Raw genomic sequence first — 24,660 nt, forward strand, 5'->3', positions numbered from 1 at the left:
TCCGCCAAAGGTTTCGATCTCAGTCTTAGGGCAACCCTCAGACTGCAATTAGAGTGAAGGAATACTTAACCCTATCTCAGCTCGGTTCTCTCTTCCGCAGCAAGACCTCGTGCACCAAGCGGCAAAAGGATCGCAGGTCGGGAATCAAAGCCATCCCAAGGGAAGAGCAGCACAGCCTAATGCCACTGAATGACCGTGTCCCATTGCCACTGCGCAGAAGGAAGGTTTAAAAACATTTTAAAGACACACTATGGGATTAATCAGCAAAAATAACTTTCATTTATTTATTTGTTACAAAGTTCGGTACACAAGTGATCATCTGTTTAAGCAACCAAAGATGTGTTTCCATTAGCTGGGGGCCCTGGTAGTCACCTTGGTAGCAGGACTCTGCATCTCTTTTTGCCCATTGAAATGAAGAGAGGAAAGGAAATGTAAATGTCCCACTTGTAGAGTTCTCTTTAGTCCCTATCCCTGCTGCCATGAGAGAAGAGGAATCAAGTCAGGAGATCAGAGCGATCAGCAGGTACCTGCTAAATACACCTAGCGCACACAAATCTATGCTATATGTGTGATAGATTATATACTTACACCTTGCTGTGGTGTAAGAGGAGTCTTACCTGTCTGCAGCTGATCCCCTGGGTCCATGATGAGTACCAAGTTGCAACCACAAGAGATCCTGGGTCACTTCCCAACTTATTGCTCAGACCAGCTGAGGGGGACTAGGAGGGAAGCAAAGGCAGCCCTCGCAGGTTTGGGATGGGGAGGGAGAAATTGGTTCTGACCTGTGCTGACAACCATGAAGTGGGCTAAGGGTATCTGTAGACTAGGTCGTCTCCTGACCTCTGAACCCCTAAAACTCACTGAAGAGGAAGGCAGGGATTACAGAGGGAGAGTGCACCCTAGTGTGCCTGTAGAGTGGGGTGGCTTGGGAGAGAAGAAGGGACAGCTCTAAGCCCCACTGGATGGTCTCCAAGCAGAATTATTTAGAACATTATACAAACAAGAAGCAATAAACAATATGAAATTATAGAGTGCCAGTTTTACAGCTTGCTAGCACAAATCTGGAGGAATTGAAGTATTCTGTATTGCACTGACGATTTGGATTAGAGCCCTTTCACCATAAAGGAGCTGGCTTTCTCAGGCAAAACTGCAAGCTAATAACTGGACAGTACATGAAGGCAGAGGATGTAGGAACATATCAGCTGTGCAGAAGACAAAGTGGGCTACATAATGGCGAAAAGAGAAACCCATTTGAAATTTTGACCAATCTGAGAGTCCATTAATTTATCCACTTCTCCAGTAATGAGAGGATGTAAAGTCGCGCAGCAGCTAGCTGGGGAGGATCATCGGCTCGTGCTGGATACATATTCGCACAATGCGCTGTACCTGCAATATTAAAACCCAACAAACCCACAATTATTTCCTGTACCTTTATATATCTTGCCTGAAAAAAATCAAGATCAACTAACCTTCAGGATAAAGGCCTTATTAGCTCATTTTTGTAGCAATGTGTTGCATTGTGATCATTGCCTCTTCTATGTTTAAAAGCGCTAGTTATATCCAGCTCTTCTATTCCATACAACAGGGAGCTCAAACTGGTCCTATGGCGCCCCCCCCCCCCCCGGCCAGTCGGGTTTTCAGGATATCCCTAATGAATATGCATGAGATTTATTTGCATGCACTCTCTCCTATATGCAAATATTTCTCATGTCTATTCATTAGGGATATCCTGAAAACCCGACTGGCTGGGGGGGCCCACAGGACCAATTTGAGCACCCCTGCCATACATGACTATTCTACTTTTTTTTTTTTTAGTTACGTGCTTTAATGATGGCCCTGTGCTTTTCATTACGGTCTTGCCCTCTGGTGTTAAAGGTGATCTTCACTGAAGTCACACTTTCAAGGGTATTCTCATTATGGAATAACCACAATGAACGCCAAACCAATTCAAAATGTGTTCCAAACTGGTTTCGGACATTTTGTACTTGGAGAGTGCAATTTTTCACAGCCATTTAGCTGGATAAATCGAGATTTACCTGGGTAAACCAACTTGTCTGAAAAACTGCTTTCCCTCACTCTGGCTAGAAATGGCATGCATATTTATAGCCACACTGTGAGTAGGCGTTTAGGTAAAGGGAGAAAAATTATGGGCACAGATTGGGTTTCCCATGGAAATTTCACCCACACAAAAAGCAGTGCAAAGGTCGTGGGTACTTTTTACCTGAGCACAATTTTCAAAGGGAAAATATGCACATAGTCTCCCTTGGAAAATTAGGTACAAGGTTTAAGGGCACAAAGTATCCATGTTTCTACAGACACAATACAGATTGAACATGAATTACAGTGTGAATGTCCCACAGATCCCAATGACCAATGCCTATGCAGCTGAGTTCAAAAGCAGCAGACTCCAGATGATCCCGGATGTTATGACTGCATCAAAATGGCACTCTTTGTGGTTCAACAAATGTATCATGAAGGCACAGCATATTAGCATTTTTCTATAATATGCTTAATAGACAATGTAATTGGAGAATAGTATAACACATAAGTAGGGCACCTGGGTTCACCACTTATTATTGTCTTGGGGTACTATTCTACATTAGCAAACTGTAATTCCTGTAGCATGTGTTTGGGTTTTTCATGTAGAACCAATAATACTTTTGCACATTTTCTCAAGTTGTAGAAAAATGCTTTCTTCTCCTTTGCTTTACCTCTTCTGAGGAGTTCACTTCCTCTAATTGCTCAGTGTTGTGTTTATGACAAATGCTGGAGTGACTCTGATCTTTGGTTTATGCCTGCGGGTATCCACAATTTTGAAAAAGTTGCACACGAGGATAACTTTCAAAACTGCTTGGGTGCACCCATATATGCATGTATATAAGCGCACGTGAATTTACTACTGCATTTTATAACCTGCACAAAAATGATATATAAAATACAAGTACATATACATGCATACAAACTTGCATAGGTAAAAATCACAACCCACACAAGTTTGGACTTATCTGGAAAAGTAGAGGCACTTATCTGGATAAGTTCCAATTTATGTGGCTAAGTAGTAGCATTTAGCCAGAGAAGTCTGAAAAGCACTACTTGTCTGTCTAATTAGCACTTTTCCAACTTATCTGGGTAAGTAAAATAGCCAGATGAGTTTAAAACAAAAGTGCTATTTATTCAGATAAGATCAAATTTGTCTGTCTAAGTAGCAGCAAAGATGGCTGGAGAAATCAGAATTTAGCAGGATAAATGGGTGCAAATGATATACCTGCATATTTTTTAAGGATATGCAAATACATTTTACTTGTGTTACTTGGACACATTTACCACCCCCCCTCCCCACCCCTGTAAGTCTTCTTTTACATGCGTAAGTCAGAGGATTTTGTAACCTGCTCATCAATGAAATTACCAGTTTTACCAATTAGTCTTCCAGTTTGCCGAGTTCATTTGCAGCTCATGAAGATCCTCTTGGCTCTTCAGCCTGAAGTCACCCCATTTCACCCAGACCCCCTCCTGCAGTCATTTTTTCACTTTTAGGATGTTTACGATTACTCACACCAGATATTGAGCAGGAGTAAATATACGCAAGTAAAAGACTTACGCCCATCACTTTGGCAAGTTGTAAAAATTGTTTTGGGTGCTATTGATAAATGGTTGCTTCACCATCGTCTCTCACTAAACATTTCAAAAACAGAGATTATAATGTTGTCCCAGACCAAGAACATACCGGAGAATATAAAATTTGAATTTGGTAATTACATCATACCCATAACAATAACAGTGCGTGACCTGGGGGGTCATTCTTGAATCAAATCTCTCATTGAAAACTCATATCTAAAATATCATCCATGCCGGATATATGAAACTTTGCATGTTAAGACACTTAAAACCCTTATTGTGCATGGAAGACCTCAGAATAGTGTTGCAATCGCTGATCTTTGTGGGGACAGATTATTGTAATTCCCTATTATTAGGAATTCCTATCTCTACCTTGCATTCCCTGCAGCTGTTACAAAATTCCGCAGCCAGATTACTTTCTGGTAAAAAAAAAAAATATATATATGATCCCAGTACTTGCCACCCTCCACTGGCTCCCTGTCAGAGCCAGAATTAAGTATAAAATTTTAATCCTAATTCATAAATTGATTAATAACACAAATATCCCATGGGCAGGTGCCATGTTAGGTATTTACACTCCTTCGAAGAATGTTTCTGGAAGTCCCAGAAATTCGGCAGGCACCTATCGGAGAAGTAAGAGATAGAGCTTTCCCTCTAGCTGGCCCGGCTCTGTGGAGAGCAGCTCAGAATGCAGAGTGACACAAAAGTATTCAAAATAGGTATAAAGACCTGGTTATCTACAGAAAAATTTGCAGCAAACGAATAGCCCTCCAGCAGATGATACTGTATTGCTGATAATATGTTTTGGTATTCTCTGTTTTATATCTTTATATTATATATGTATATTTTACTGTGCATGGTATATTTTGTAAACTGCTACGATGTATGGAGTAGCGGTATTTAAAAAAACCCTTTTAAAATAAATAAATAAATGTTGACCCCCCACCCCCCCCCCCAGAACGCCATTGGTCCACCCCTTTTTTATACACGCAGTCACCGATATCTATGCGCATATTGTGGTTTTTAAAATAGCATATACCTGGGCATGTGCTATTTTTTTCATGCGCATCTTTTGAAAATGTGTTACCCGGGATGTACGATGACTTTCTTTTACATTTTTTCTTACTGAAACTACTTCTCCGGGGAGACTCTTGCCTGTTCATTAACTGTGTAGCAAGAGAGGTACAGATGCTGGATGTCTATGAGTCAAACTTCTCACTAAGAAAGTTGTAGGGATTTATAGGGCTCGTAGCCCAGAAACCATGGTGATGACTTTTCCAAATACCGCATTAACATAAGCTCCAGAGTTTTAATTTTGAAGGACTTCACTGGTGTTAGAGGCTTTTTTTCTTTTCTTTTTTTTTCTTAGGCAAAGCTTTGAGGTAGCTATTTCACTCCGTCAAAACATTTTTTTGTGAAATTTAACTGTCATATGTATTAGCAAGTAGCGAGCAGCTGGGGGGGAGGGGTAGGGGGGGGGGTAGCATGGTGACAGACGTGAGACTAGTGAATGATATATCTTAAAGTGGCACAGGCCAGAACTAATTGTCTGCTTGCTTTTACAATAAATTCTGTTTTCAGAAATCTTGGCTACAACAAGCTTCAGCTTTGTCATTAAAGCAATTGTGAAAACTGTTAAAGGAATCATATTCTGCTCCAAACCATTCTTTACCCAGCAAACACCTCTGTTGGATTCCATCCCTTGTTGAGAAGGAGCATTGTGCATAGGGAATCAACCCTGGCAGGCTGATCCCATTCTGGTAATGCCTCATTATAGCTATGGATTTGTAGTCCTGTCTGAAGTCCATAGATGCAGTTGGAACAAAACCAGCAATGGATCAGCCTAGGTCAGGTGGGAAACCTAGCTGTACATGAATTTGAATATCTAAAAAAAAAAGCTACAGCCCTTGTCCAGCAAGCAGGACATTGTATATGATTCAGTTTGCTGAGAGCACAGCATCTCACACTAGCATCAGGACCAATGCTGGGCTATATGACTTCCTGGGAAATCGTTGTGCGGGGGGGGGGGGGGGGGGATATTCTCCTCCACTGTCACAGCCTGCTGGGGTGGGTGGGGGAGGGAATGATGATTAAGCTGGCTGGAGTGGGGCCCTCTGACTGCACTTCTCCTTTTGAAACCGTGACTGCACAGTAGCAGCTGTGGAGGGACTTCTTTCTGCTGCCGCTACAGGGGCGGTACAGTGCCTTGGCAGTCATCCATCTTCCTATCCCCTCCAATGGCCTTGGTGCTCATAATGTACCCTTGAAAATCTGAATACCATTGCTGTTTGAAAGTGTGCAACAGAGGTTTTATAGTTCACTTTCTGTTGTAGATCTGATGCCTGATGGGAGGAGCAATCAGATAGGAGTAGCAGTCTGACGTGGACTCCTCCTGAAGAAGGGAGGAGTTAGCAATCTGTTATGGATCTGCTACAGAGTTAGCAATCTGTTGTAGACTTGCTAGGGAGTTAGCAATCTGTAGCTGAGCGACTCCTGTAAAAGGGAGGAGTTAACGCAGTCTGTTAGGGACTCTGGGAGGAGTTAGCAATCTTGTTATGTACTAGCTCCTGTGGAAGGAGGAGATAGCAATCTGAACTGCTCAGCTCCTGTAGAAGGAGTAGTAGACAATCTGTTAGGGTTAAGACTGCGGAGTAGCAATCTATTATGAATCTGTTGCTGAAGACTCCTGATGGAGAGAGTAGCAATCTATTACCAGCGGAGTGCTTGGAGAGGGCACTCAGCTGTAATGTAGATAGGTGGATCCTTGGGCCGATGGCAGATGACTGCGCCCCCAGGAGGATATCCTGAGAGGGATCACCGGCTAGGCTTGGGTATGGAGACAGACACGGATAGTTCTTTTATTAGACAGGTTAGTAGAATCACCAGAGGTGGCAGTAGTGAGCATATATGACTGGCAGGGCTGAAGTCCATCAGGTACTGGAACAGCGATCCCAGGGTTGCTGAGCTGTAGAAAAACTATAGATAATGAGTAGACAGGGTATGCTGTGTTCATAGCCTGAACTAGATGACAACACTCACATCAGGTCTTAAGAAGCTCAGTAGCTGGAAAGGGTAAGGCCCTCGAGGAGCGAGTACCTGGTTCCAGGGAAAGCTCTGAGAGAGCGGTGGTAACTCACAAATGTCTGTATCTGTGATAGCTTCCAAGCAATAGAGAATCTTCAGAGTGTTCAGGAACATGGGCCCTCGAGGAGCGAGTACCGGTTCCTATTGGCAATCTGAAATAAAGAAAAGAGAGCGAGGCCCCCGAGGAGTGGGTACCCCTGGTAAGTCCGAGTAGGCAGAATAGCTTAGGTAGTGAAACCCTTGGTAACTCGATCCATTAGCAAATACTGAGCCCTTTTATATTGGAAGCGGATGACGTCATCTCAGGGGGACGCCCCCGAGGTTCGCGCCCTTGATGGTACATCAATTGGAGTGCGCGCGCTCATCAGGAACATGTCATCAGGAACATGGCGGATCCATAGCATCGTGCCGGACCGGGGACACCGGAGGGAGACGGCAAGAATACGCCGTGGCTGCTAACCGTCCATCAGACCCGGAGGGAATCGCCACAGAGTTAAAGAGGGCGGAGTGAGGGCGTCGAGCAGCGATGGACGCAACACTTTCACAGCGTTACTTAAATAACCAATAAGATCTCTTAATGTGCTATGAGGACTGAGTACCTTTGGTACCTGGGTAGTTTGCCAATACATACCTTGGAATATATTCTTGCACTGCTCATCGTCGTTTATTTATGACATGCTTTTCTAACCAAAGAGTTCAAAGTGTATTGCAAAAAAATGTAAATTAATTGTAATCCACCTTGAGACCAACTTTGGGAAAAGGTTGCGTATCAAATGTTCATGAATAAATAGTGGATATAGTAATTTTGGAGCTGGATGAGAATATATATATAGGGGTAGATTTTTAAAAAAAGCACGTTCGCGTACTTTTGTTTGCGCACCAGGCGCAAACAAAAGTACGCTGGATTTTATAAGATACGCGCGTAGCCGCACGTATCTTCTAAAATCCTGGATCGGCGCGCGCAAGGCTGCCGATTTTGGGCAGCCGGCGCACGCCGAGCCGCGCAGCCTGTCACCGTTCCCTCCGAGGCCGCTCCGATTTCGGAGCGGCCTCGGAGGGAACTCTCTTTTGCCCTCCCCTCACCTTCCCCTCCCTTCCCCTCCCTTCCTCTACCTAACCCACCCCCCCGGCCCTATCTAAACCGCCCCCCTTACCTTTGTCCGACGATTTACGCCTGCGAGAAGCAGACGTAAATCTACGCGCGCCAACGGACTGCTGGCGCACCGTGCTCCGACCAGGGGGCTGGTCCGAAGGCCTGGACCACACCCCCGGTCTCGCCCCCGAAACGGCGCGCCCCGCCCCCAAAACGCAGCATCGTTCGGCCCTGCCCCCGACACACCCCCGACACGCCCCCTTCCAAAAACCCCAGGACCTACGCACATCCTGGGGTTCTGCGCGCGCTGGCGCGCAAGGCCCTGCTCGCATAAATCCGCCCGGATTTACGTGAGCAGGGCTTTTAAAATCCGCCCGATAGCTAACATTAGGTGCAGTAATATACAAGGTAATCCCATGGAACTATAAGCAGTCCGAGTCTAGGGAGTGTAAAGACGACTGATTAAATATGAGTTGTTTAGTGCAGTCCGAGAGGAGTAAGCGTAATAACGAGATCTAATGGGTTATATACAGAGGTTTAGTAGAGTCTGTGTCATTGTTTGGGAGCAAATGATTATAAAATGTCCTGGGACCAAAACATGCAGCTTTGCTTTTACCATAAGAAGCATATTTTTCATTTCTTTGTTCCAGTATCTCAGTTGAAAGCCCACTGAGCTTAGAGCAGACTGATGTCACTCAGCAAGCTGGATGCCCATTGATTAATGACTCAAACTGTATTTACTATGCACAGAAAGTCTGCAACACTTTATCACATGCAGCAGTCTGCTTTTCTCAAGTATTTTAGAAAAAAACAAAACAAAACCCAAACTTCCAGCAATAGCACAGTGACTTGTAATACCTGGAAAATAAAAAGGAGTGTGCGGTTTCAGCTTTGGAAATATGAAGCCAAAATGTGAAGGAAAAATTACCTTTAATATAAACAGCGGGTAGCTCCTCACTGAGATCCTTAATGATGCCGAGTGCATGCCATGGATCAACACATCCGTTTGAGAAGACAATTCGGCTACTCTGAATGTTAAAGCCTCCATACATTTCGTTGGTTTGTCCCACAGCGTTGACGATTCTGGTGAAATTGAATTCTGGGCCGTAGATATCTGTGCACTGCTGAACGAAATAACTGCAAGCAAGAAACAGAGCCCACAAAATAAAGTAAAGCACGGAAAACAGCACCGTCTAAGGAAACGGCAAACTCCTATCTCCCAGTAAGATGCCCTCCTCTGCTGCTGACCTCCAGGGCTATGTACATTTGTCAAAGTCTGCAATGAAGCAGTACTCTCTTCACTTAGGGTGTTTGTGTGCGTTACTGGGCCTGCTCTTTGGATAGTCATGTTTACAGCTCAATGCTGTACAGTGGTTTAAATTTTAATTTTATGTATTAAGAAGTTTTATTTTTCTATGTAATCCGCCCAGCATGGTCATGGACGAAAAATACTTTTAATGAAAATAAAGACCATTTTCAGGATTTTAGTATAGTTTGACCCTAAGTCTGATGCTATAGTGACTTTGTGGCAAGTTTGTTTTATATCATTGAGCATCGTATGGATACAGTTCGTTTCTCAAGATACATTTTTATTTTTTCATCTCCCATGACAACGCTGGCATTTCAGTAGCCCTGGAGTTCAGCGCCCTTACTAAAATTGCACTTTTGCAAAATATGGGCTCACCTTAGTACTGGAGAGAGGTATAAAGGGAGAAAGAGTAAAAATAAAAATAAAAAAATGAAGAAGGTCCATTAAAATTGGCAGGCTGTATTTTCACAGGCATTCTAGGCATATCTCAGCTCTTAATCACTGCTCTGTCTGCTCAAGGCCTGCGAGAAAGTGGATACACTGCCAGGAGGCTAATACCAGCACAAACCTTTGGAGGTTTTGCATGGTTCCTGTTAGCACTGGCTATCTGTAAGTCCTATTTGTGAATGAAGATTGGTGTGAGCAGAGTGATGGCACTGCGTGCCTGAGGGGTGATGTTCCTGAACGCAAATGACAGGAGCAAGGAGCCATGTGCCACTAATTAAATGCTAACCAGGCCTGAAGTCTGGCGATCATCGTGGGAGACCTAAGTGCACCTTCTGATGCATTTTAAAAATTGTCTTTCTGGTGAAGGACTGTGTGTTCGGAAGGCCTCGGTCTTAAGAATTTGACCCTGGAACAGAATGAACAAGCCAGCGTTAAATCATATTTAGAAGCAGGCCGTGGTGCTGGCACAGGGAGCTCCCAAACTGCACTCCTTCAGGATTTTTCCTTCCATCAGAGAAGCAAGGCGCACTCACACACACAGGGCTTTCCAAATCTGTTCCGATGGCTCCCCACAGTCAATATGCATGCACTGGAGACCCAGTATAGGCAAATATAGCTCATACATATTTGTTGTGGACATCCTTAAAGCCCGACTGGTTGCAGGGTCACCAGGAAAGGTTTGGGAAGTCCTGTGCTAGACTAATGGCAGCCCCCTGAGGTACATTTTCAATAGGATGTCTAACTGGCAATGCATATAGGCACTCCTTAGCTTGCAGCCTGACAATTTTCAGACTCAAGATACATTGGAGCGGATGTAATAAGACTCGTGCTGAAATCCACGCTGATATTTCTGCGCGGATTTTTTGGCATGTGTGGCAAAAAATAGTGACAGCATGGGATGTAATAACGGCCACATATGCTAATTAGATATGCACAAAAAAAATTCATGTACACCAAACACATGTGCCACGATGCTTGCAGTAATGCGTGCTCAAGGCCCTGTGTAGTAAATTGCACAGACAACCATGCAGAAACCTGTGCAGACACAGGCGATTGTTTCTCGGGCGAAAGCCTTTCTTTTTCAAAACAATGAATAAATTAGTGGTCCAGAAGTTGATGTGAAGGTGAGTAGAGCAATATCTAACCCTTCATGATCGGACTTCGACCACCAGCAAGAGCGTGAAATGCAGATCGGCGATTGTGCCTCGTTGAGAAGCTGCCTTTTTCTGCTAGTTCTCTCCGCCACTTGGCGGACATGCAAAAGCATAAAAAAAAAAATAGTCTCCACACCGGTGCTTTCACTTAACTCCTGCCCTGACCCAGGTGCTAAAAACCTGCATTAAAAAACCCGCACTAACCCTATCTCCCTGCTAGTGCAGCCCCCTGCTTTGCCCATGAATAATCACCTCTTTTGCATACCATTAGCATGCATTCGCACAGAACAAGCCACAGGTTTTTTTAAAACGGGTTTATATGCGCATTTTTCCACACTGAATACATTATTACATAATATCCACATAAGACCACGCAAAAACCTGCGACAGCTTTGGCACTGCTTATTACATCGGCCCAATTGTGTCTGTATGTCAATATGACAAGTGGCTAATACTGCACGCGTACACTTGTATGATGTTCAACGACAGTGTAAAAAGCACATGATTTAGCAGCATGCCTACTATATGGGGATATTTTTGTAACTGAAGTATCCGCGTGTAGTTACCATTCATGCCTCTGGAATGCCCCCTCTTCTGCAGTGAAATGCCTCTTCTAAGTGGCTAAAAGTAGGTGCTTTATCATAGCATATGCATGCTTTTAAGCAACTAAAAGCCAAGGCCAAATATGGCTGATTTCAGCAGGTTAACGCTATATTTAGCCACATAAAAGGCACCTAAGTCTTTGAAAGTTTGCAGCTGAACTCAACTAAGATAAGACAAGCTTGTAGTATCAGACAAATAGTAAGTTACTGTACCTCAAGGAGAAGCCAGAGAATGGCTGATTGGTAGAGTCGGTGCTCTGGAAGAATCCAAATTCTGTGCAGGTCTGATATACCCACTGTCTGCCTATTGAGGGAACGTCACATACTAGTGACTTTTTTTTTTTTAATTAGACTTAGAATATACAGTACATATATATTCTCACACACACACACACACACACACACAGCTCTGTATTATCAAGTAAAGCATAACCCCCCACCTGCACCAGACTGTGGCATCTGCAAAAACATTTGATTGGGCACCCAACCCCTTGCTGCACATAGCCAAAGATTACTGCTTTAAGAAGGAACCGTCCTTGTTCCGGCCCTGCCCTGCCCTCTGCAGAGTCACCCCCACTTTTAGCAGCTGGGCAGACGATGCCTCTCCAGGGACTCTATGTCAGCTTATCAAGGCGTCGCTTTATTAGGTTCCATGGAATTCTGCTTGGCTTCAGGCTCTTTTCTATTCTAGTCTGGTTTATTGTAATTCAGTTTTATTATGGAAGGCAGCCAATGCCTTGAGAGTGCTACAGATTCTACAGAATTTGGCTGCTCGAATTCTCTCAGGTTTTGGTCCATGGGCACCAATTACTCCAATACTGCATGAGTTGAATTTGGTTGAACAGCAAATCAATTACAAGATAGCCCTGATGATGCATAAATTGCTAACACCTTTCCATGCATGAATGCGATGCTATGCATTTATAACCCAACGTGCACACTCAGATCTATACAAAGAGGTCTCTTGGATGTTCCATCATTGTGTCCTGGCCCAACATGCACAGGGCACACTCAATGGCAGATCCAACTTTCTGGAATTCCTTACCAGAACACTTCTGCCTTGCAACATGTACACAGACATTCTGAAAAATGCTCAAAACATACCCAATTTAGCAAGTTTTTCCGTCATTGGCCTCTATCTCTGTTTTAAAACAGAGTGCAGCAGTGTTTTGACAGTGAATCTGGCAGGTTAGATTTTCAGAAGGCATTTGACAAAGTTCCTCATGAGAGGCTTCTAGGAAAAGTAAAAAGTCATGGGATAGGTGGCGATGTCCTTTTGTGGATTATAAACTGGCTAAAAGACAGGAAACAGAGAGTAGGATTAAATGGACAATTTTCTCAGTGGAAGGGAGTGGGCAGTGGAGTGCATCAGGGATCTGTACTGGGACCCTTACTTTTCAATATATTTATAAATGATCTGGAAAGAAATACGACGAGTGAGGTAATCAAATTTGCAGATGATACAAAATTGTTCAGAGTAGTTAAATCACAAGCAGATTGTGATAAATTGCAGGAAGACCTTGTGAGGCTGGAAAATTGGGCATCTAAATGGCAGATGAAATTTAATGTGGACAAGTGCAAGGTGATGCATATAGGGAAAAATAACCCATGCTATAGTTACACAATGTTAGGTTCCATATTAGGTGCTACTACCCAAGAAAGAGATCTAGGCGTCATAGTTGATAACACATTGAAATCGTTGGTTCAGTGTGCTGCGGCAGTCAAAAAAGCAAACAGAAAGTTGGGAACTATTAGAAAGGGAATAGTGAATAAAACGGAAAATGTCATCATGCCTCTGTATCGCTCCATGGTGAGACCGCACCTTGAATATTGTGTACAATTCTGGTCGCCGCATCTCAAAAAAGATATAATTGTGATGGAGAAGGTACAGAGAAGGGCAACCAAAATGATAAAGGGAATGGAACAGCTCCCCTATGAGGAAAGACTAAAGAGGTTAGGACTTTTCAGCTTGGAGAAGAGATGGCTGAGGGGGGATATGATAGAGGTGTTTAAAATCATGAGAGGTCTAGAACGGGTAGATGTGAATCGGTTTTTTACTCTTTCAGATAATAGAAAGACTAGGGGGCACTCCATGAAGTTAGCATGTGGCACATTTAAAACTAATCTTTTTCACTCAACGCACAATTAAACTCTGGAATTTGTTGCCAGAGGATGTGGTTAGTGCAGTTAGTATAGCTGTGTTTAAAAAAGGATTGGATAAGTTCTTGGACGAGAAGTCCATTACCTGCTATTAATTAAGTTGACTTATATAATAACCACCGCTATTATTAGCAACGGTAACATGGAATAGACTTAGTTTTTGGGTACTTGCCAGGTTCTTAAGGCCTCGATTGGCCACTGTTGGAAACAGGATGCTGGGCTTGATGGACCCTTGGTCTGACCCAGAATGGCATATTCTTATGTTCTTATTATATGAGGCAGAATGAAGCGATTAGTTATGTACTTGTTCATCTTTGTGTTTTTATTGTTATATTATGAATGTTTTTATTGTGTTTGCCAACTTGAGCTGTGGACTGAAGTGCAGCATATAATTTTTTTAAATAAATACATAAAACGTTGCATTTAGTTGCACACAGAGCAGGAAGGAAGATGGACAGGAAAAGTGAGAGATACTGCTGGGAGACCACCTAACCTGAAAGCGACACAGTTTGTTGAAGAGACACAGGCAGTGAGAGGGCAAGAGCTGTGCGAGACCCCATTCTAGTAAAAAGAAGCAATGGCACGCAAGTGTAATGGGATCTGTGGTCCCTTCACTAAGTCTCTGCTCCTCCCAGCAGAGGATATATTCAAAGTGGCATAGTAATGTTTTGGACTAAATAATTTTCTATAGCACTCCCCTCTAGGAGTGGCCACTGTGGCGCAATGCTGGGTTGAGTTAGAGCAGTTCAAGGATTTCTAATCAAACAGGTTAGGGGAGTCGGGAGATTGAGAGGAAGCAAGTCTCTCACCTACTAGTGTGGCTTTTGGGTAGAGGTCAAACTGGCCTTTGTACCTATTGCTCTATAGCGTTTAGCAAGTAAAGAGGGCCACACAGATTGTTTCCTGTGGTGCTGCTTCTGATGCCTTATTAGAAGGAACTGTGACTCTTGTTTTTACCAGTGAGGTGGAGAGTATCCCCACTCTGAGGAAGTAAACCTCTCACCCTGAGCCAAGGAGGGAAGGAAGGAAGAAGTTCATGGTAAAAAAGATTTCCATAGGAACCAGTAAGGAGTGACTATCAGGTGCCTGTCCAGAGATGACCATCATGCAGTATAAAGAGGAGGAGAGGACCGAACAACCCGTTGGTGTTCTGTATCCAGTGATCCAGGAGAGGAAGGGAAGGGTGTGTAGGAAAGAGTCAAGGTACAACAAAGATCTTTGGGAGGCAGGGATGCTCCCATCCATTCAAGGGAGCTTTACACCCCAGGCACAGAAGTGGACCCCAGGATCAGTAACCCCCCTGACATCTCAGTGTCTATACTTGTTTTTTCAGGCTTAAGACTGTAAATTGCCATGTGTTTTAATTTGTACTGGTTTTCAGTAAAGATTTATTCTTGGAACTCCATACATTTGTCAAGTGTCTCCTTGGTTAATACCATCTAAATGCCTTGTGCCTCCTTTTGAAGAATCCACACCAGAGTTGCAGGGCTGAGTCGGGACTGAGCCCTGGTACTGACTGTGCCTCCCCCCCCCCCCCCCCCCATGTTAACTGTTGTATTGGGAAGGGTAGACAAGTTTGTGAGCACACTAGACAAGTTTATGGGCACACTAGTAATCTTTGATCTTTAGTTCTGCATCTTTACTCTTAGAGTTCACCATATTTTTCATGAAAATTTAATGTGGTTCAGAAAATGCTTATATGTTTTCCCCATCTCAGATGAAATTCCTGGTAATTTTGAAAAGAATAAAAAGGGAATGAATATTTATTTATTTTTGCAAAACTGTTATTCATAGGTGAAAACGTGTGTGTACCTCCAATGGAAATGGAGGGGGCCTTCTTCAGGGGAAGCTCCTCATGAAGTTGGCTGAACTTGTGAAATGCTGGGGATGCCACGTAGGAAAAATGAAAGAAAAATAACTTAGCAGATCTACAAAAGGCAGAATCCTAATGGACTTTGCTTTAGTTTGCAAAGTAAAAAATTGGCTACTACCAACAGTTTCATTTTTCCCCATGAATGGTTTCTCACGGTGGTGACCTGGAGATACCACACTCTTTAAAAAAACAAAACCAAAAAACCACACCGTTACCACTAGGACCAGAAAATTGTTTTCACCTCCAACTGCAGCAGGCCCTTCCCATGTGGCGCTAGTCATCTCCTGAACATATTTTTTGTAGCTTGTGTCCATGCATTTCATCTCTAGTGCGTCCATCATCAAATGAGCCACTGCTGCATATCTGTCGTACGGCGTCCCAAGAGAGACATCAGCCATAATTTCACACAGTACTTGAATTGTGATATTGGTGCCCTTCACACCCTAGGCAAGAAGAAATATTAGTTATTCTACTTTCCACGACTTAACTCATAAAGACAAACATCTACCAGCTCAACTCTCTCTGAGAAGTCCTATCTACAAACTTTATTTTTCCATTTCTAGCTGTCTTGCATTAATTAATATAGCACAGCATCATCAGTCTACCCAGCATGCTGAGGATAATTCACACTGTAATGAACCATTCTAATGCTGAGAGAACTACAGCTGAAGAAAGATAACAGCTGAAGAAAGATAACAGCCAGAGCTACACCACTGGCCAATAGGTAGAGCTGTTGCCTTTAGACCAGAAGGATGTGGGTTTCTACTCCTGGCTAAGATGTTTCCACACAACGGGCTGATTGTAGATTTCATTTCTTGGAATTCTGAGATTCTTGGAATTACAGTAACTAAGCATGAACAGAAAGAGTATATTAAATTTACTTGTGTTGTGTGCTTAGTTTAACAGAGGCAGAAATAAGTAATGAATTATTCTAGTGGTAAAAGATAATAACTACAGATGAGGAAAGATACCAGTTTCTATAGCTCAATCAACTGGAAGGACTGCTTTTCAACTGATTGGTGCAGCGGCTATCTGTAGACCAGAAGGTTTCTGGTTCTAATCCTATCTGAGGTACAACATGGACAGAATACTAGTGCAAAAATCAATTGTTTTCAGAATATACTACTCAAAGCTATGGGTTATGCATTTAAATCCAAAAATGGGCCTTCATGATATTAGTGGTAATCTCATTAAGAACCTCATAGTCCTTAACTATCCAGAGGTCAATATTCAAAAGCCATTTAGTCGGATAGCTCACAAGTTATCTGTCTAAATGGCTATTTTGCTGCCTTCACAGTATGTTTGAAAATATGCATATATTGTTTGTTATGTTGCCACTCTATATCATCTTATTGATATTACATAGCTTGGGTTCTCTACTTGTTGTAGAGCTCTCTTTCCTGATTGGTCGTCTTTTGAATGATTTCGGCTCCTTATTGGATCTTTCTTTTTTTGCTTTGTTTTACTGCTTTCTCTTGTCTGCTTTCATTGGTTCCTTGCCTTTAGGAATGCCTGGGAAAGTTTGCTTCCTATGAGTCCTTCACTTGGAACTGGGCTCTCTGTAGGCTAGCAGCTCCTTCTGACTCCTGTTTCAAGCCACATAGAAGCATTGCTTTTTACCATTCACATTCTACAGCTTTTATCAGCTCCAGTTGCCTCCTTCAGACTACTGAGCTACCAGCTGTGACAGTCTCTCCTTTCTGTGCAGCTGCTCTTGATGCCTTTTTATTCTGAGAGTGTTGAACAGTTCCTCATTCTAATAAATACTTGGTATTCAAGGACTGAGTTTACTCTGGGATTTGAAGTTGAGAACAAGGTTTAACTGACTGTCTAGGCACTCAAGCTAATAGGTCAAGAGCTGAGGGAAGTACATTTGCCACGTTCAGTCACTTATTCTGCTAAATTATAGCTGGATATGTTATTATCTGTCTATAATTTAGCCAAAGCTTTTTAAAAAAGGCATTCTGGGGGCGTTTCTGGGACAAATTTAGTTATCCAGCTAATTTAGCTGAATTTCAATTATATCTGGCTGACAGGATCATTCATCAAATTGCGATGGTCTGTTATCGCGATAACACCCTAAACGCATGTGATAACGACCATATTGTGATTTGAACATTTAAATTAAGGAAAGGGGAGGAGTTTGGGTGGGGTTTAGGGAAATTAGTGGCCTGTAGTGCTGTGAGCAATAATGTATTGCACATTATCACTCGTAGTAGCGCCAGAAATAACTACAGCTATTTGATTGGCACTACAGGGACAATAGTGTACAGCGTGGCTGCAACCGTGGTGGGCAAAAACTCACCGCCGTGATGCGGCCACCTGCTCACTATCGTCCCCACCCCATTGTTTTGCCACAGCTCATCATTCCACTATATTTATAGAGGAATGATGAATCCAGGCCCAAGTTAGCGGAATAACTTGCTGCTTATCTTTAAAAGATATCCAGGTAAGTAGCATTTTGAAACAAAAAAAAAAAAAAAAGAAGGGGCTCTTGGCTTTCTCCCACCACATTTCATCAAAGAACCCTGTTGGGCCATGCACCCTCCCACCCAACATCCCCTCCAAAATGGTAAAATTGGTTTAGGGATCCCATCCTGGACCATGCCTCACCCGCCTGTTCAGCGAAGCTTCCCCACAACTGCTCAGACCCCTCCTATTCCCCCACTCCCATGACACTTACAAAATTGCTAGCAGGAGCGAAGTACAGTAGATAGCTGCTCCTGGAGCTTCCATCACAACTTCTGACGGAAGCCGTGCGGGGAGTGTAAATTAGCCATGGTATATGCCTGCACTGAATATGCCCCCCCCCCCCCCCCCGGGTTGCTAGTCAATATAAATCAAAGCTGAATGGTTAAATAATGCTTATTTTTTTTACATCTTGGATCTCGACGATACTTAAGCCTTACTGTCCACCTCGATCCCTGCGCTCTTCACAGAGAGTTTTGTTTGGGGTACCTTGCCTTAAGCAGGTTCATTTTTCTGTGGTTTGGAAATTGGCCTTTTCAGTTGCAGGCCCAGAGCTTTGGAATAGCTTACCTGAGGAGATGAGGTCTGTGACATGTTTGAATAATTTTAAGAAGCTTTTAAAGATCTTTCTTTTCGAAGAGGCGTTTTATTGAGGATAATTTTATCTTCAGCTTTAGTTTACCTGCTTCATTCTGAATTTTTTTTTAACCCCTACTTGTATTTCGTTTGTGTATTTTATGAAGTAGCTGTTAATTTGTTGCTTTTCCATCGTATTGGTTTCTTATGTCCTTTTATTTTGTTTTACTATGCTGTATCTATTCTGATACTACTTATATGTTTTGTTGTGAGCCATCCTGGATAGGGGCAGCATATAAATAAAGTTAATATAACATAATGTAACACTTTTAAAAGAAAGGAAAACGTAAGTTATCAATTGAATCAATGTAGTGCAAGGTAAAATGCTTTATCAAATGCTTATGCTGCCATCAGCAACTTTCCTTCATAACTCATATCACTGAATTTTCAAAACATTTACATGCATAAAATTAGCATGTACATGTGTAAGTAGCTTGTACTCATGTGCATGCTATTTTATAAATATCAAAAGTAAGCACATATTTTCAGTCTCACGTGCACATTTATTTGTGCAAAAAAGGAATGGTCTAGGAGTGTTCCAGGGCAGAGCGGAAAGGTGGGCACATAAGTTGTTATTTTATTTTTTTTTATTCTTTATTTATAAAGTTTTTACAAACAAACATAACATTAATTTGTATAGAAATTCGTGGAAAATCACAATTATTACAAATATGTAAATGGGATTTAAATAAAATGGCAAATAGCAATTCCACTTACTAAACAGAAATACACTAATAAGGGGAGAGAAGGAAGAAAATAAAAGGGAGCTATAAAGGCACAAATATAAACTTCCAGCATTACTAATTTTAATTATGAAGGCATCGGGGACGAAGTGAGGAGTTTCCGGGACTCTACGAACAGTTTTAACTGTTCAGGTGTAAAAAAAATAAAACACTCTTCTTCTTTTTTTATAATACATTTGCATGGGAAGCACAATAAGAAGGAAAATCCTAGCTCAACAACTTCTTGAATAGCTAGAAATCCTTTACGCCGGGTTTGAGTTATCGAAGCTAAATCAGGAAATAGTTTTACAGATGAAGCATAAAGTAATTGGATATTTCCTAAAATAATTTTTCATTACAGCATTTACATCTGAAGAGGAAATAAAAGAAACTAATAAAGTTCCTCTATCAATGACCTCAAAAGAAGAATTTTCAAGGAAATTAGTTAAATCATTCTGAAATGGCATATCAGCTGCTGTTCTAGGCGTTTTAGGCTTAGGTAAAAAGAAGCAAGTGTTTATTGATGGTACAGATTCCATTGAAAAATCCAAGACCTCTTGAAAAAATATTTTCAAAGTAGTAAATGGGATCTCTCCAGCTACCCTTGGAAAATTAAGAATCCTCAGGTTAAGTTGCCTAATATTATTCTCCAGGTGTTCTATATGTCTGGCCAAAACCTCTTGATCTTTCACAGTTGCTGCATTGAAATCTTGAACTTTCTTAATATTTACTTCAGATATTCTGAAAGACATCAAATTAACCGGATTTCTATATCTTGAAAGTTTTTTTGAAATTTAGGGGGTCATTTTCCAAGGAGTTACCGCAGGAGATAAGTTCGCAAATCGCGCTAACAGCCGTTAACGCGATTTGCAATTTTGTATTCAGGGGGCAGAGTATATGTAAAGTTATTGTGTGCGGCGAAACAGCGTTAGCGTGGCTCCTAACACGGCCAATAGCTACATCCCTTGTATTTGCGATACGTTGTGCGCTAGAGGCCGGTAAAGGTTTATCGTGGTTCACGACATTGCCTGAGAGAGAGAGAGAGAGAGAGAGAGAGAGAGAGAGAGAGAGAGAGAGAGAGAGAGAGAGAGAGAGAGAGAGAGAGAGAGAGAGAGAGAGAGAGAGAGAGAGAGAGAGACTTGCTATAATGTCTCTTCCCTAGACAGCTATTTGTATCCCTATGAGAGGCTCACCTAGTCACTCGAGGTGGGGATTAGGTATGAGTGTAGGGGGTTGGGGGCCACTTTCACATTCAACATGAGACGTACGAACAGAACAGTGGTCTCTTGTGAAGATTTGATGGCCTTCGGAGTGAGGAAACTCACTCCAAGATGAGATTTGGGCAATGTTCTCTCAAACTAGCTTGATGGACACTCTACCTGGGCAACAACACGGAATTGTTTGAAAGTTACACTCTTAGGCTGCAATGAAACAGGTTTATATAGTTCAGTCTTAAAAAAAAACAAAAAACATATCACCACCCAACACCAATCAAAAATAACTACCTTTCATTGAAAACCAAGTAGTAAACACTCATTTTACAATATGGGTTATAATGATGACCAAATAGCTTACACAGTCTTTCAGACCATGTGACCATCTAACACCAATTACAAAAAAAAAAAAAAAAAGTGTATGAGAGTTGCAGCAACATAGGTATGAATCCATCCCACATGAATTATACATCAAGGGACTGAAGGTTAAGGCGTACATTTAAAAAAAAGCGTGAGCGAGTACTTTTTTTTTTAACACCAGGCGCAAACAAAAGTACGCTGGATTTCAATAGATACGTGCGTAGCCCTGAACGTCGTGCCACCCCCCAACACTTCCCTGACACGCCCCCCTAGCAAAGCCCCGGGACTTACGAACATCCCAGGGCTTGCGCGCGCCACCGAGCCTATGCAAAATAGGTTCGGCGCGCGCAGGGGTGTTTTTTAAGGGTTACGCGTGTAACGTATGTGTGTAACCCTTTTAAAATCTGCCCCTAAGTGATTATCCAATATCACCAGAACCCAAAATAATACAAATTTCCTTTATAAAATGGATAAGGAAGAAGCAAGCTGTATGATTAGGCAAACAGCATCCTTAATGTATGGCAAATACACCACGAAACGCTACCAAATGGGAAGGCAGCAATAATAATGTCCGATGACATCACAATGTGCTTTAGATGGAGGAAGTTCAACGCACAAAAATAAAGGAGTCAATGGCAATATATTTCTATTTTCAAAAGCAAAATATTTTGTTTTATCCCAGGGCACTTTAAAAGTGCAATAACAGTCCCTTTGGGGCCTGCAATAAAAAAAAACTTCTCATGTATTTCCTGGTATTGAAAATACTGCTTTGGGCATTGTGACATATGATAGAATCAAGATGTCTATGGAAATACTTTAGTGTTCAAAGCCATATTTTTTCTTTAATGCACACCCTATTATGCACTATTGCCCTTTGATTTGTAGATGCTGTAACGTGGTTAAACTTATGTCACTTATGTGACATGCTGGTAATTTTTCAGAAGCTTAAAGACACACAAACGAGGCTGCCATCAGCACTTATGTCCTTCCGCTCCCCAGGGAAGTTTCTGATCATCTTTTGTGGACACTTTGATATAATTTTGCTTGAAATATTAATGTGCTGTTCAAATTCCAGTTCACATTACTTCAATGGTCAAAATGAATGGGAAAGGCTGTCTCCTAAAGGAGGAAGGTGAAATAAGTGTTTTCAGACTCTGAAAGTTCTTATGCTTTACCACTCTCCTCATTATCATTGTAATGGAGGTAATTAAAGTGTTAAGATGGTGTTTATTATCAGAAACACGTGCTAACACCACATTCAGAAATGAGCACAGTGAAACAGCTAAAGAGGGACCTGGTGATCAGAGATTGTTTTTTTTTTTAATAGGGTTTTTTTTTTTTGTTTTTTTTTAATTAAATGAATAATCATGTAATAGCCTGCTATTTAAAAAAAATATAGGCGGAAACACGATGAACAATAATTGTTTTGGCTACAACAAAAAGGAAAACTGAAGAAGATCAAAAGACAAAAAGATCAGAGCTAATTATTATGCGGGCTGGCACTCCTATGTGTAGCATTCAATGTTTGCTACTGTGATATTTGAAAAGAAGGTTGTTTATTGATCTGCCTGGTAAGGTGAGAACAATTTGCAAAAGCTATTTACCCATGTAAATGGCTATTTACCTGGGTGTAATCCCTACCTTAAAACATCTATCTGGATAGGATATGCTGATTTCCCCTGGGCTTGGAAGATCTAAAAGAGCACTGAAAATCAGTATTTTCCTATTTATGGCCACTTTCAAGGAGACAGCTGTGAATTCTAAGAGACAAGCTGGTCAATAAAGATATTCAAAATCTGACAGGCCATCAGCACACAGAGTCTATCCGGAGCTTTTATACAGTCAGGAGTAGAGACTGAATGTTTAGAGCATGCTTATTCTCTATTCAGGAGAGAGCTAAAAGAGCAGTGTGCTGTGGAGGATGGATAGCGATGGAGCTGCGAGGAGTGAAGAGAAAAGTGCCACATGCATTTCCCAGAGTGGGAAACAGCCCAAGAAATTGTTACTCCACAGCAACAGTATTAGAGAGTCATAAGTATACGAATTCTACTTTGATAAGGATCCAAAGTGATTGGAATAATCAGCTAATATGTGATATTTTTTTTTTCTTTTTCCCATGAAACAAAGCAAATGGAGGGGAAATGTCTGAAGTGGTGTCCAGGAGGGTTTGACTCACCTAGCGTGGGTTGAGTTGCCTGTAGCTGTGAATCTTAACTAAGTGACTGTTAGCCAGCACCAGTGGAGTCTCTCTCTCTCTCCAGCACCACATACAAAAAAAAACCTCATTAAAACAAAATCGTAGCTCTTACCGAGCACTGACTACATTTAATTTAATTTCCTGGCGAGAACCCTTTAAGTCTGACATCAATAGGACACAAGAATTGCAGCTTTACAAGTGGCCACCCCCCCGCCCCAACATTCAGATTTATCTACACTTTTGTCTTCTGGCCAGAGGACAGAATGTTGTCAGGCTGAAGACCCTGCAAGCACATGCATGCAGGATTTATGTTGCAGTAAAGGTTTTTATTAAAGATACGTCCAAAGAGTGTACCCAGTCACGGGTTAACCTGAGCACTAGCCTGAGTGCACGGTATTGCATCGGCCTGTTGGAGACAAGACTTCTTATTAGAACAATGTAAAAGACTTCCACAGCTTGACAATACAATATCAATTTAGTACATAGTAAGAATGTTATGGGAAGTTTTATTGATGAAAAGGTTGGGCATTTATCCTATTATATGATTGTGTACCCTTATGGTTAAACTCAATTGGAGAATAGGATGGCAGGTAATGTATATCTACAGCTGTGCAACACACATTCACTCTGATACTTTTTCACTCTAGTACAGATCTAAAGACTCTGAGATAATGTATATAATGTGATTTATTGATGGTAAATATGTATAGGTAAAATATGTCTAATTTCAAAGTTCAGTTGTTCAATTTTCAATTCCCCATACTGTATGATATGCAAATAGTGCTTTCTAGGTACCCAGTTTCCTCCCTTTTCTTACCGCTCCTGAAGTGAAGTATCTTGTAACATATCCAGGAGTCCATATTGCCTCTGCATATCTTCTCGAAGGTCTGAGGCCCACCTCTGTATGGTCTGGTCTGTCTACTTCTGATCATATCTGCAGCTGGGCTGATTACATTTGCTTTGGGCTGGATCTGGCTGCCTGGTCGCATGCCCATGGTCTACTCATCTGCCCAAGTTGTGTGCATTGGGGCTGATGCTTTGCCTGAATCCGTTGGGGCTGAGTGTTTGCCCAAAAATTCTGGACCCATCTGAGCTCTTCTATGATGCTTTCTCAGGCAATCAAGGAGCAAGATTTCATGTTTCTCAATTCATTAGTTGGATCTGAACATGAATCCACACCCCTTAAATGTCAGGGTGTCCAGGTTATTTGGGTCAAAAGAGACCAAAATGGTTTATTACAGCATCACATATTGTTTTCCCCTTCTTCTCATGTGATAACGGGTGGTAAAGTTTCTGAGTATGAGGCATCTTCTGATTGGTTGTTTCTTCTTTTATAGAATACATATGATGCTTTTACAGAGTTCTACAACTCTCATCAGCCAAACAGGCCAATTCAGTAAAGTCCGCGCCTCTGCGTGCCTGTGCGCGCGATTCAGTATTTAAATGAGGTCCGGCGGTAGAAACGGGCCCGGGGTGGCGGCTGTCAGTGGGTTTGACAGCTGTCGCTCAATTTTGCCGGCGTCGGTTCTCGAGCCCGCTGACAGCCACGGACTCGGAAACCGGATGCCGGCAAAATTGAGCGTCCGGTTTTCAACCCGACAGCCGCGGGCCGACTTCAAATTTTTTTTTTTTTTTTAACTTTTTTTACCCTTTGGGACCTCCGACTTAATATGGTCATGATATTAAGTCGGAGGGTGCACAAAAAAGCAGTTTTTACTGCTTTTC

General features: G+C 42.1%; 1 protein-coding gene across 2 annotated transcripts in view; it reads right to left on the reverse strand.

Moving 5' to 3' along the window:
* Positions 1 to 256: 256 nt before the first annotated feature.
* LOC115098998 (putative serine protease K12H4.7) overlaps positions 257 to 24,660 on the reverse strand; it is a 127,486-nt gene continuing 103,082 nt past the window's right edge. Inside the window, exons 6-9 of one of the 2 annotated variants that reach the window (XM_029616210.1) lie at positions 15,579 to 15,780; positions 11,518 to 11,608; positions 8,721 to 8,929; positions 257 to 1,386 (exon numbers count right to left, since the gene is read on the reverse strand). In XM_029616210.1, coding sequence (XP_029472070.1) covers positions 1,280 to 1,386; positions 8,721 to 8,929; positions 11,518 to 11,608; positions 15,579 to 15,780 — 609 coding nt within the window. In that variant the 3' untranslated portion in view covers positions 257 to 1,279. The remainder of the gene's footprint in view (positions 1,387 to 8,720; positions 8,930 to 11,517; positions 11,609 to 15,578; positions 15,781 to 24,660) is intronic. The other variant, XM_029616211.1, reaches the window with a different exon arrangement.

The sequence above is a fragment of the Rhinatrema bivittatum genome, chromosome 9 (assembly GCF_901001135.1).
Source record: "Rhinatrema bivittatum chromosome 9, aRhiBiv1.1, whole genome shotgun sequence".
NCBI classification, from domain to species: Eukaryota; Metazoa; Chordata; class Amphibia; order Gymnophiona; family Rhinatrematidae; genus Rhinatrema; species Rhinatrema bivittatum.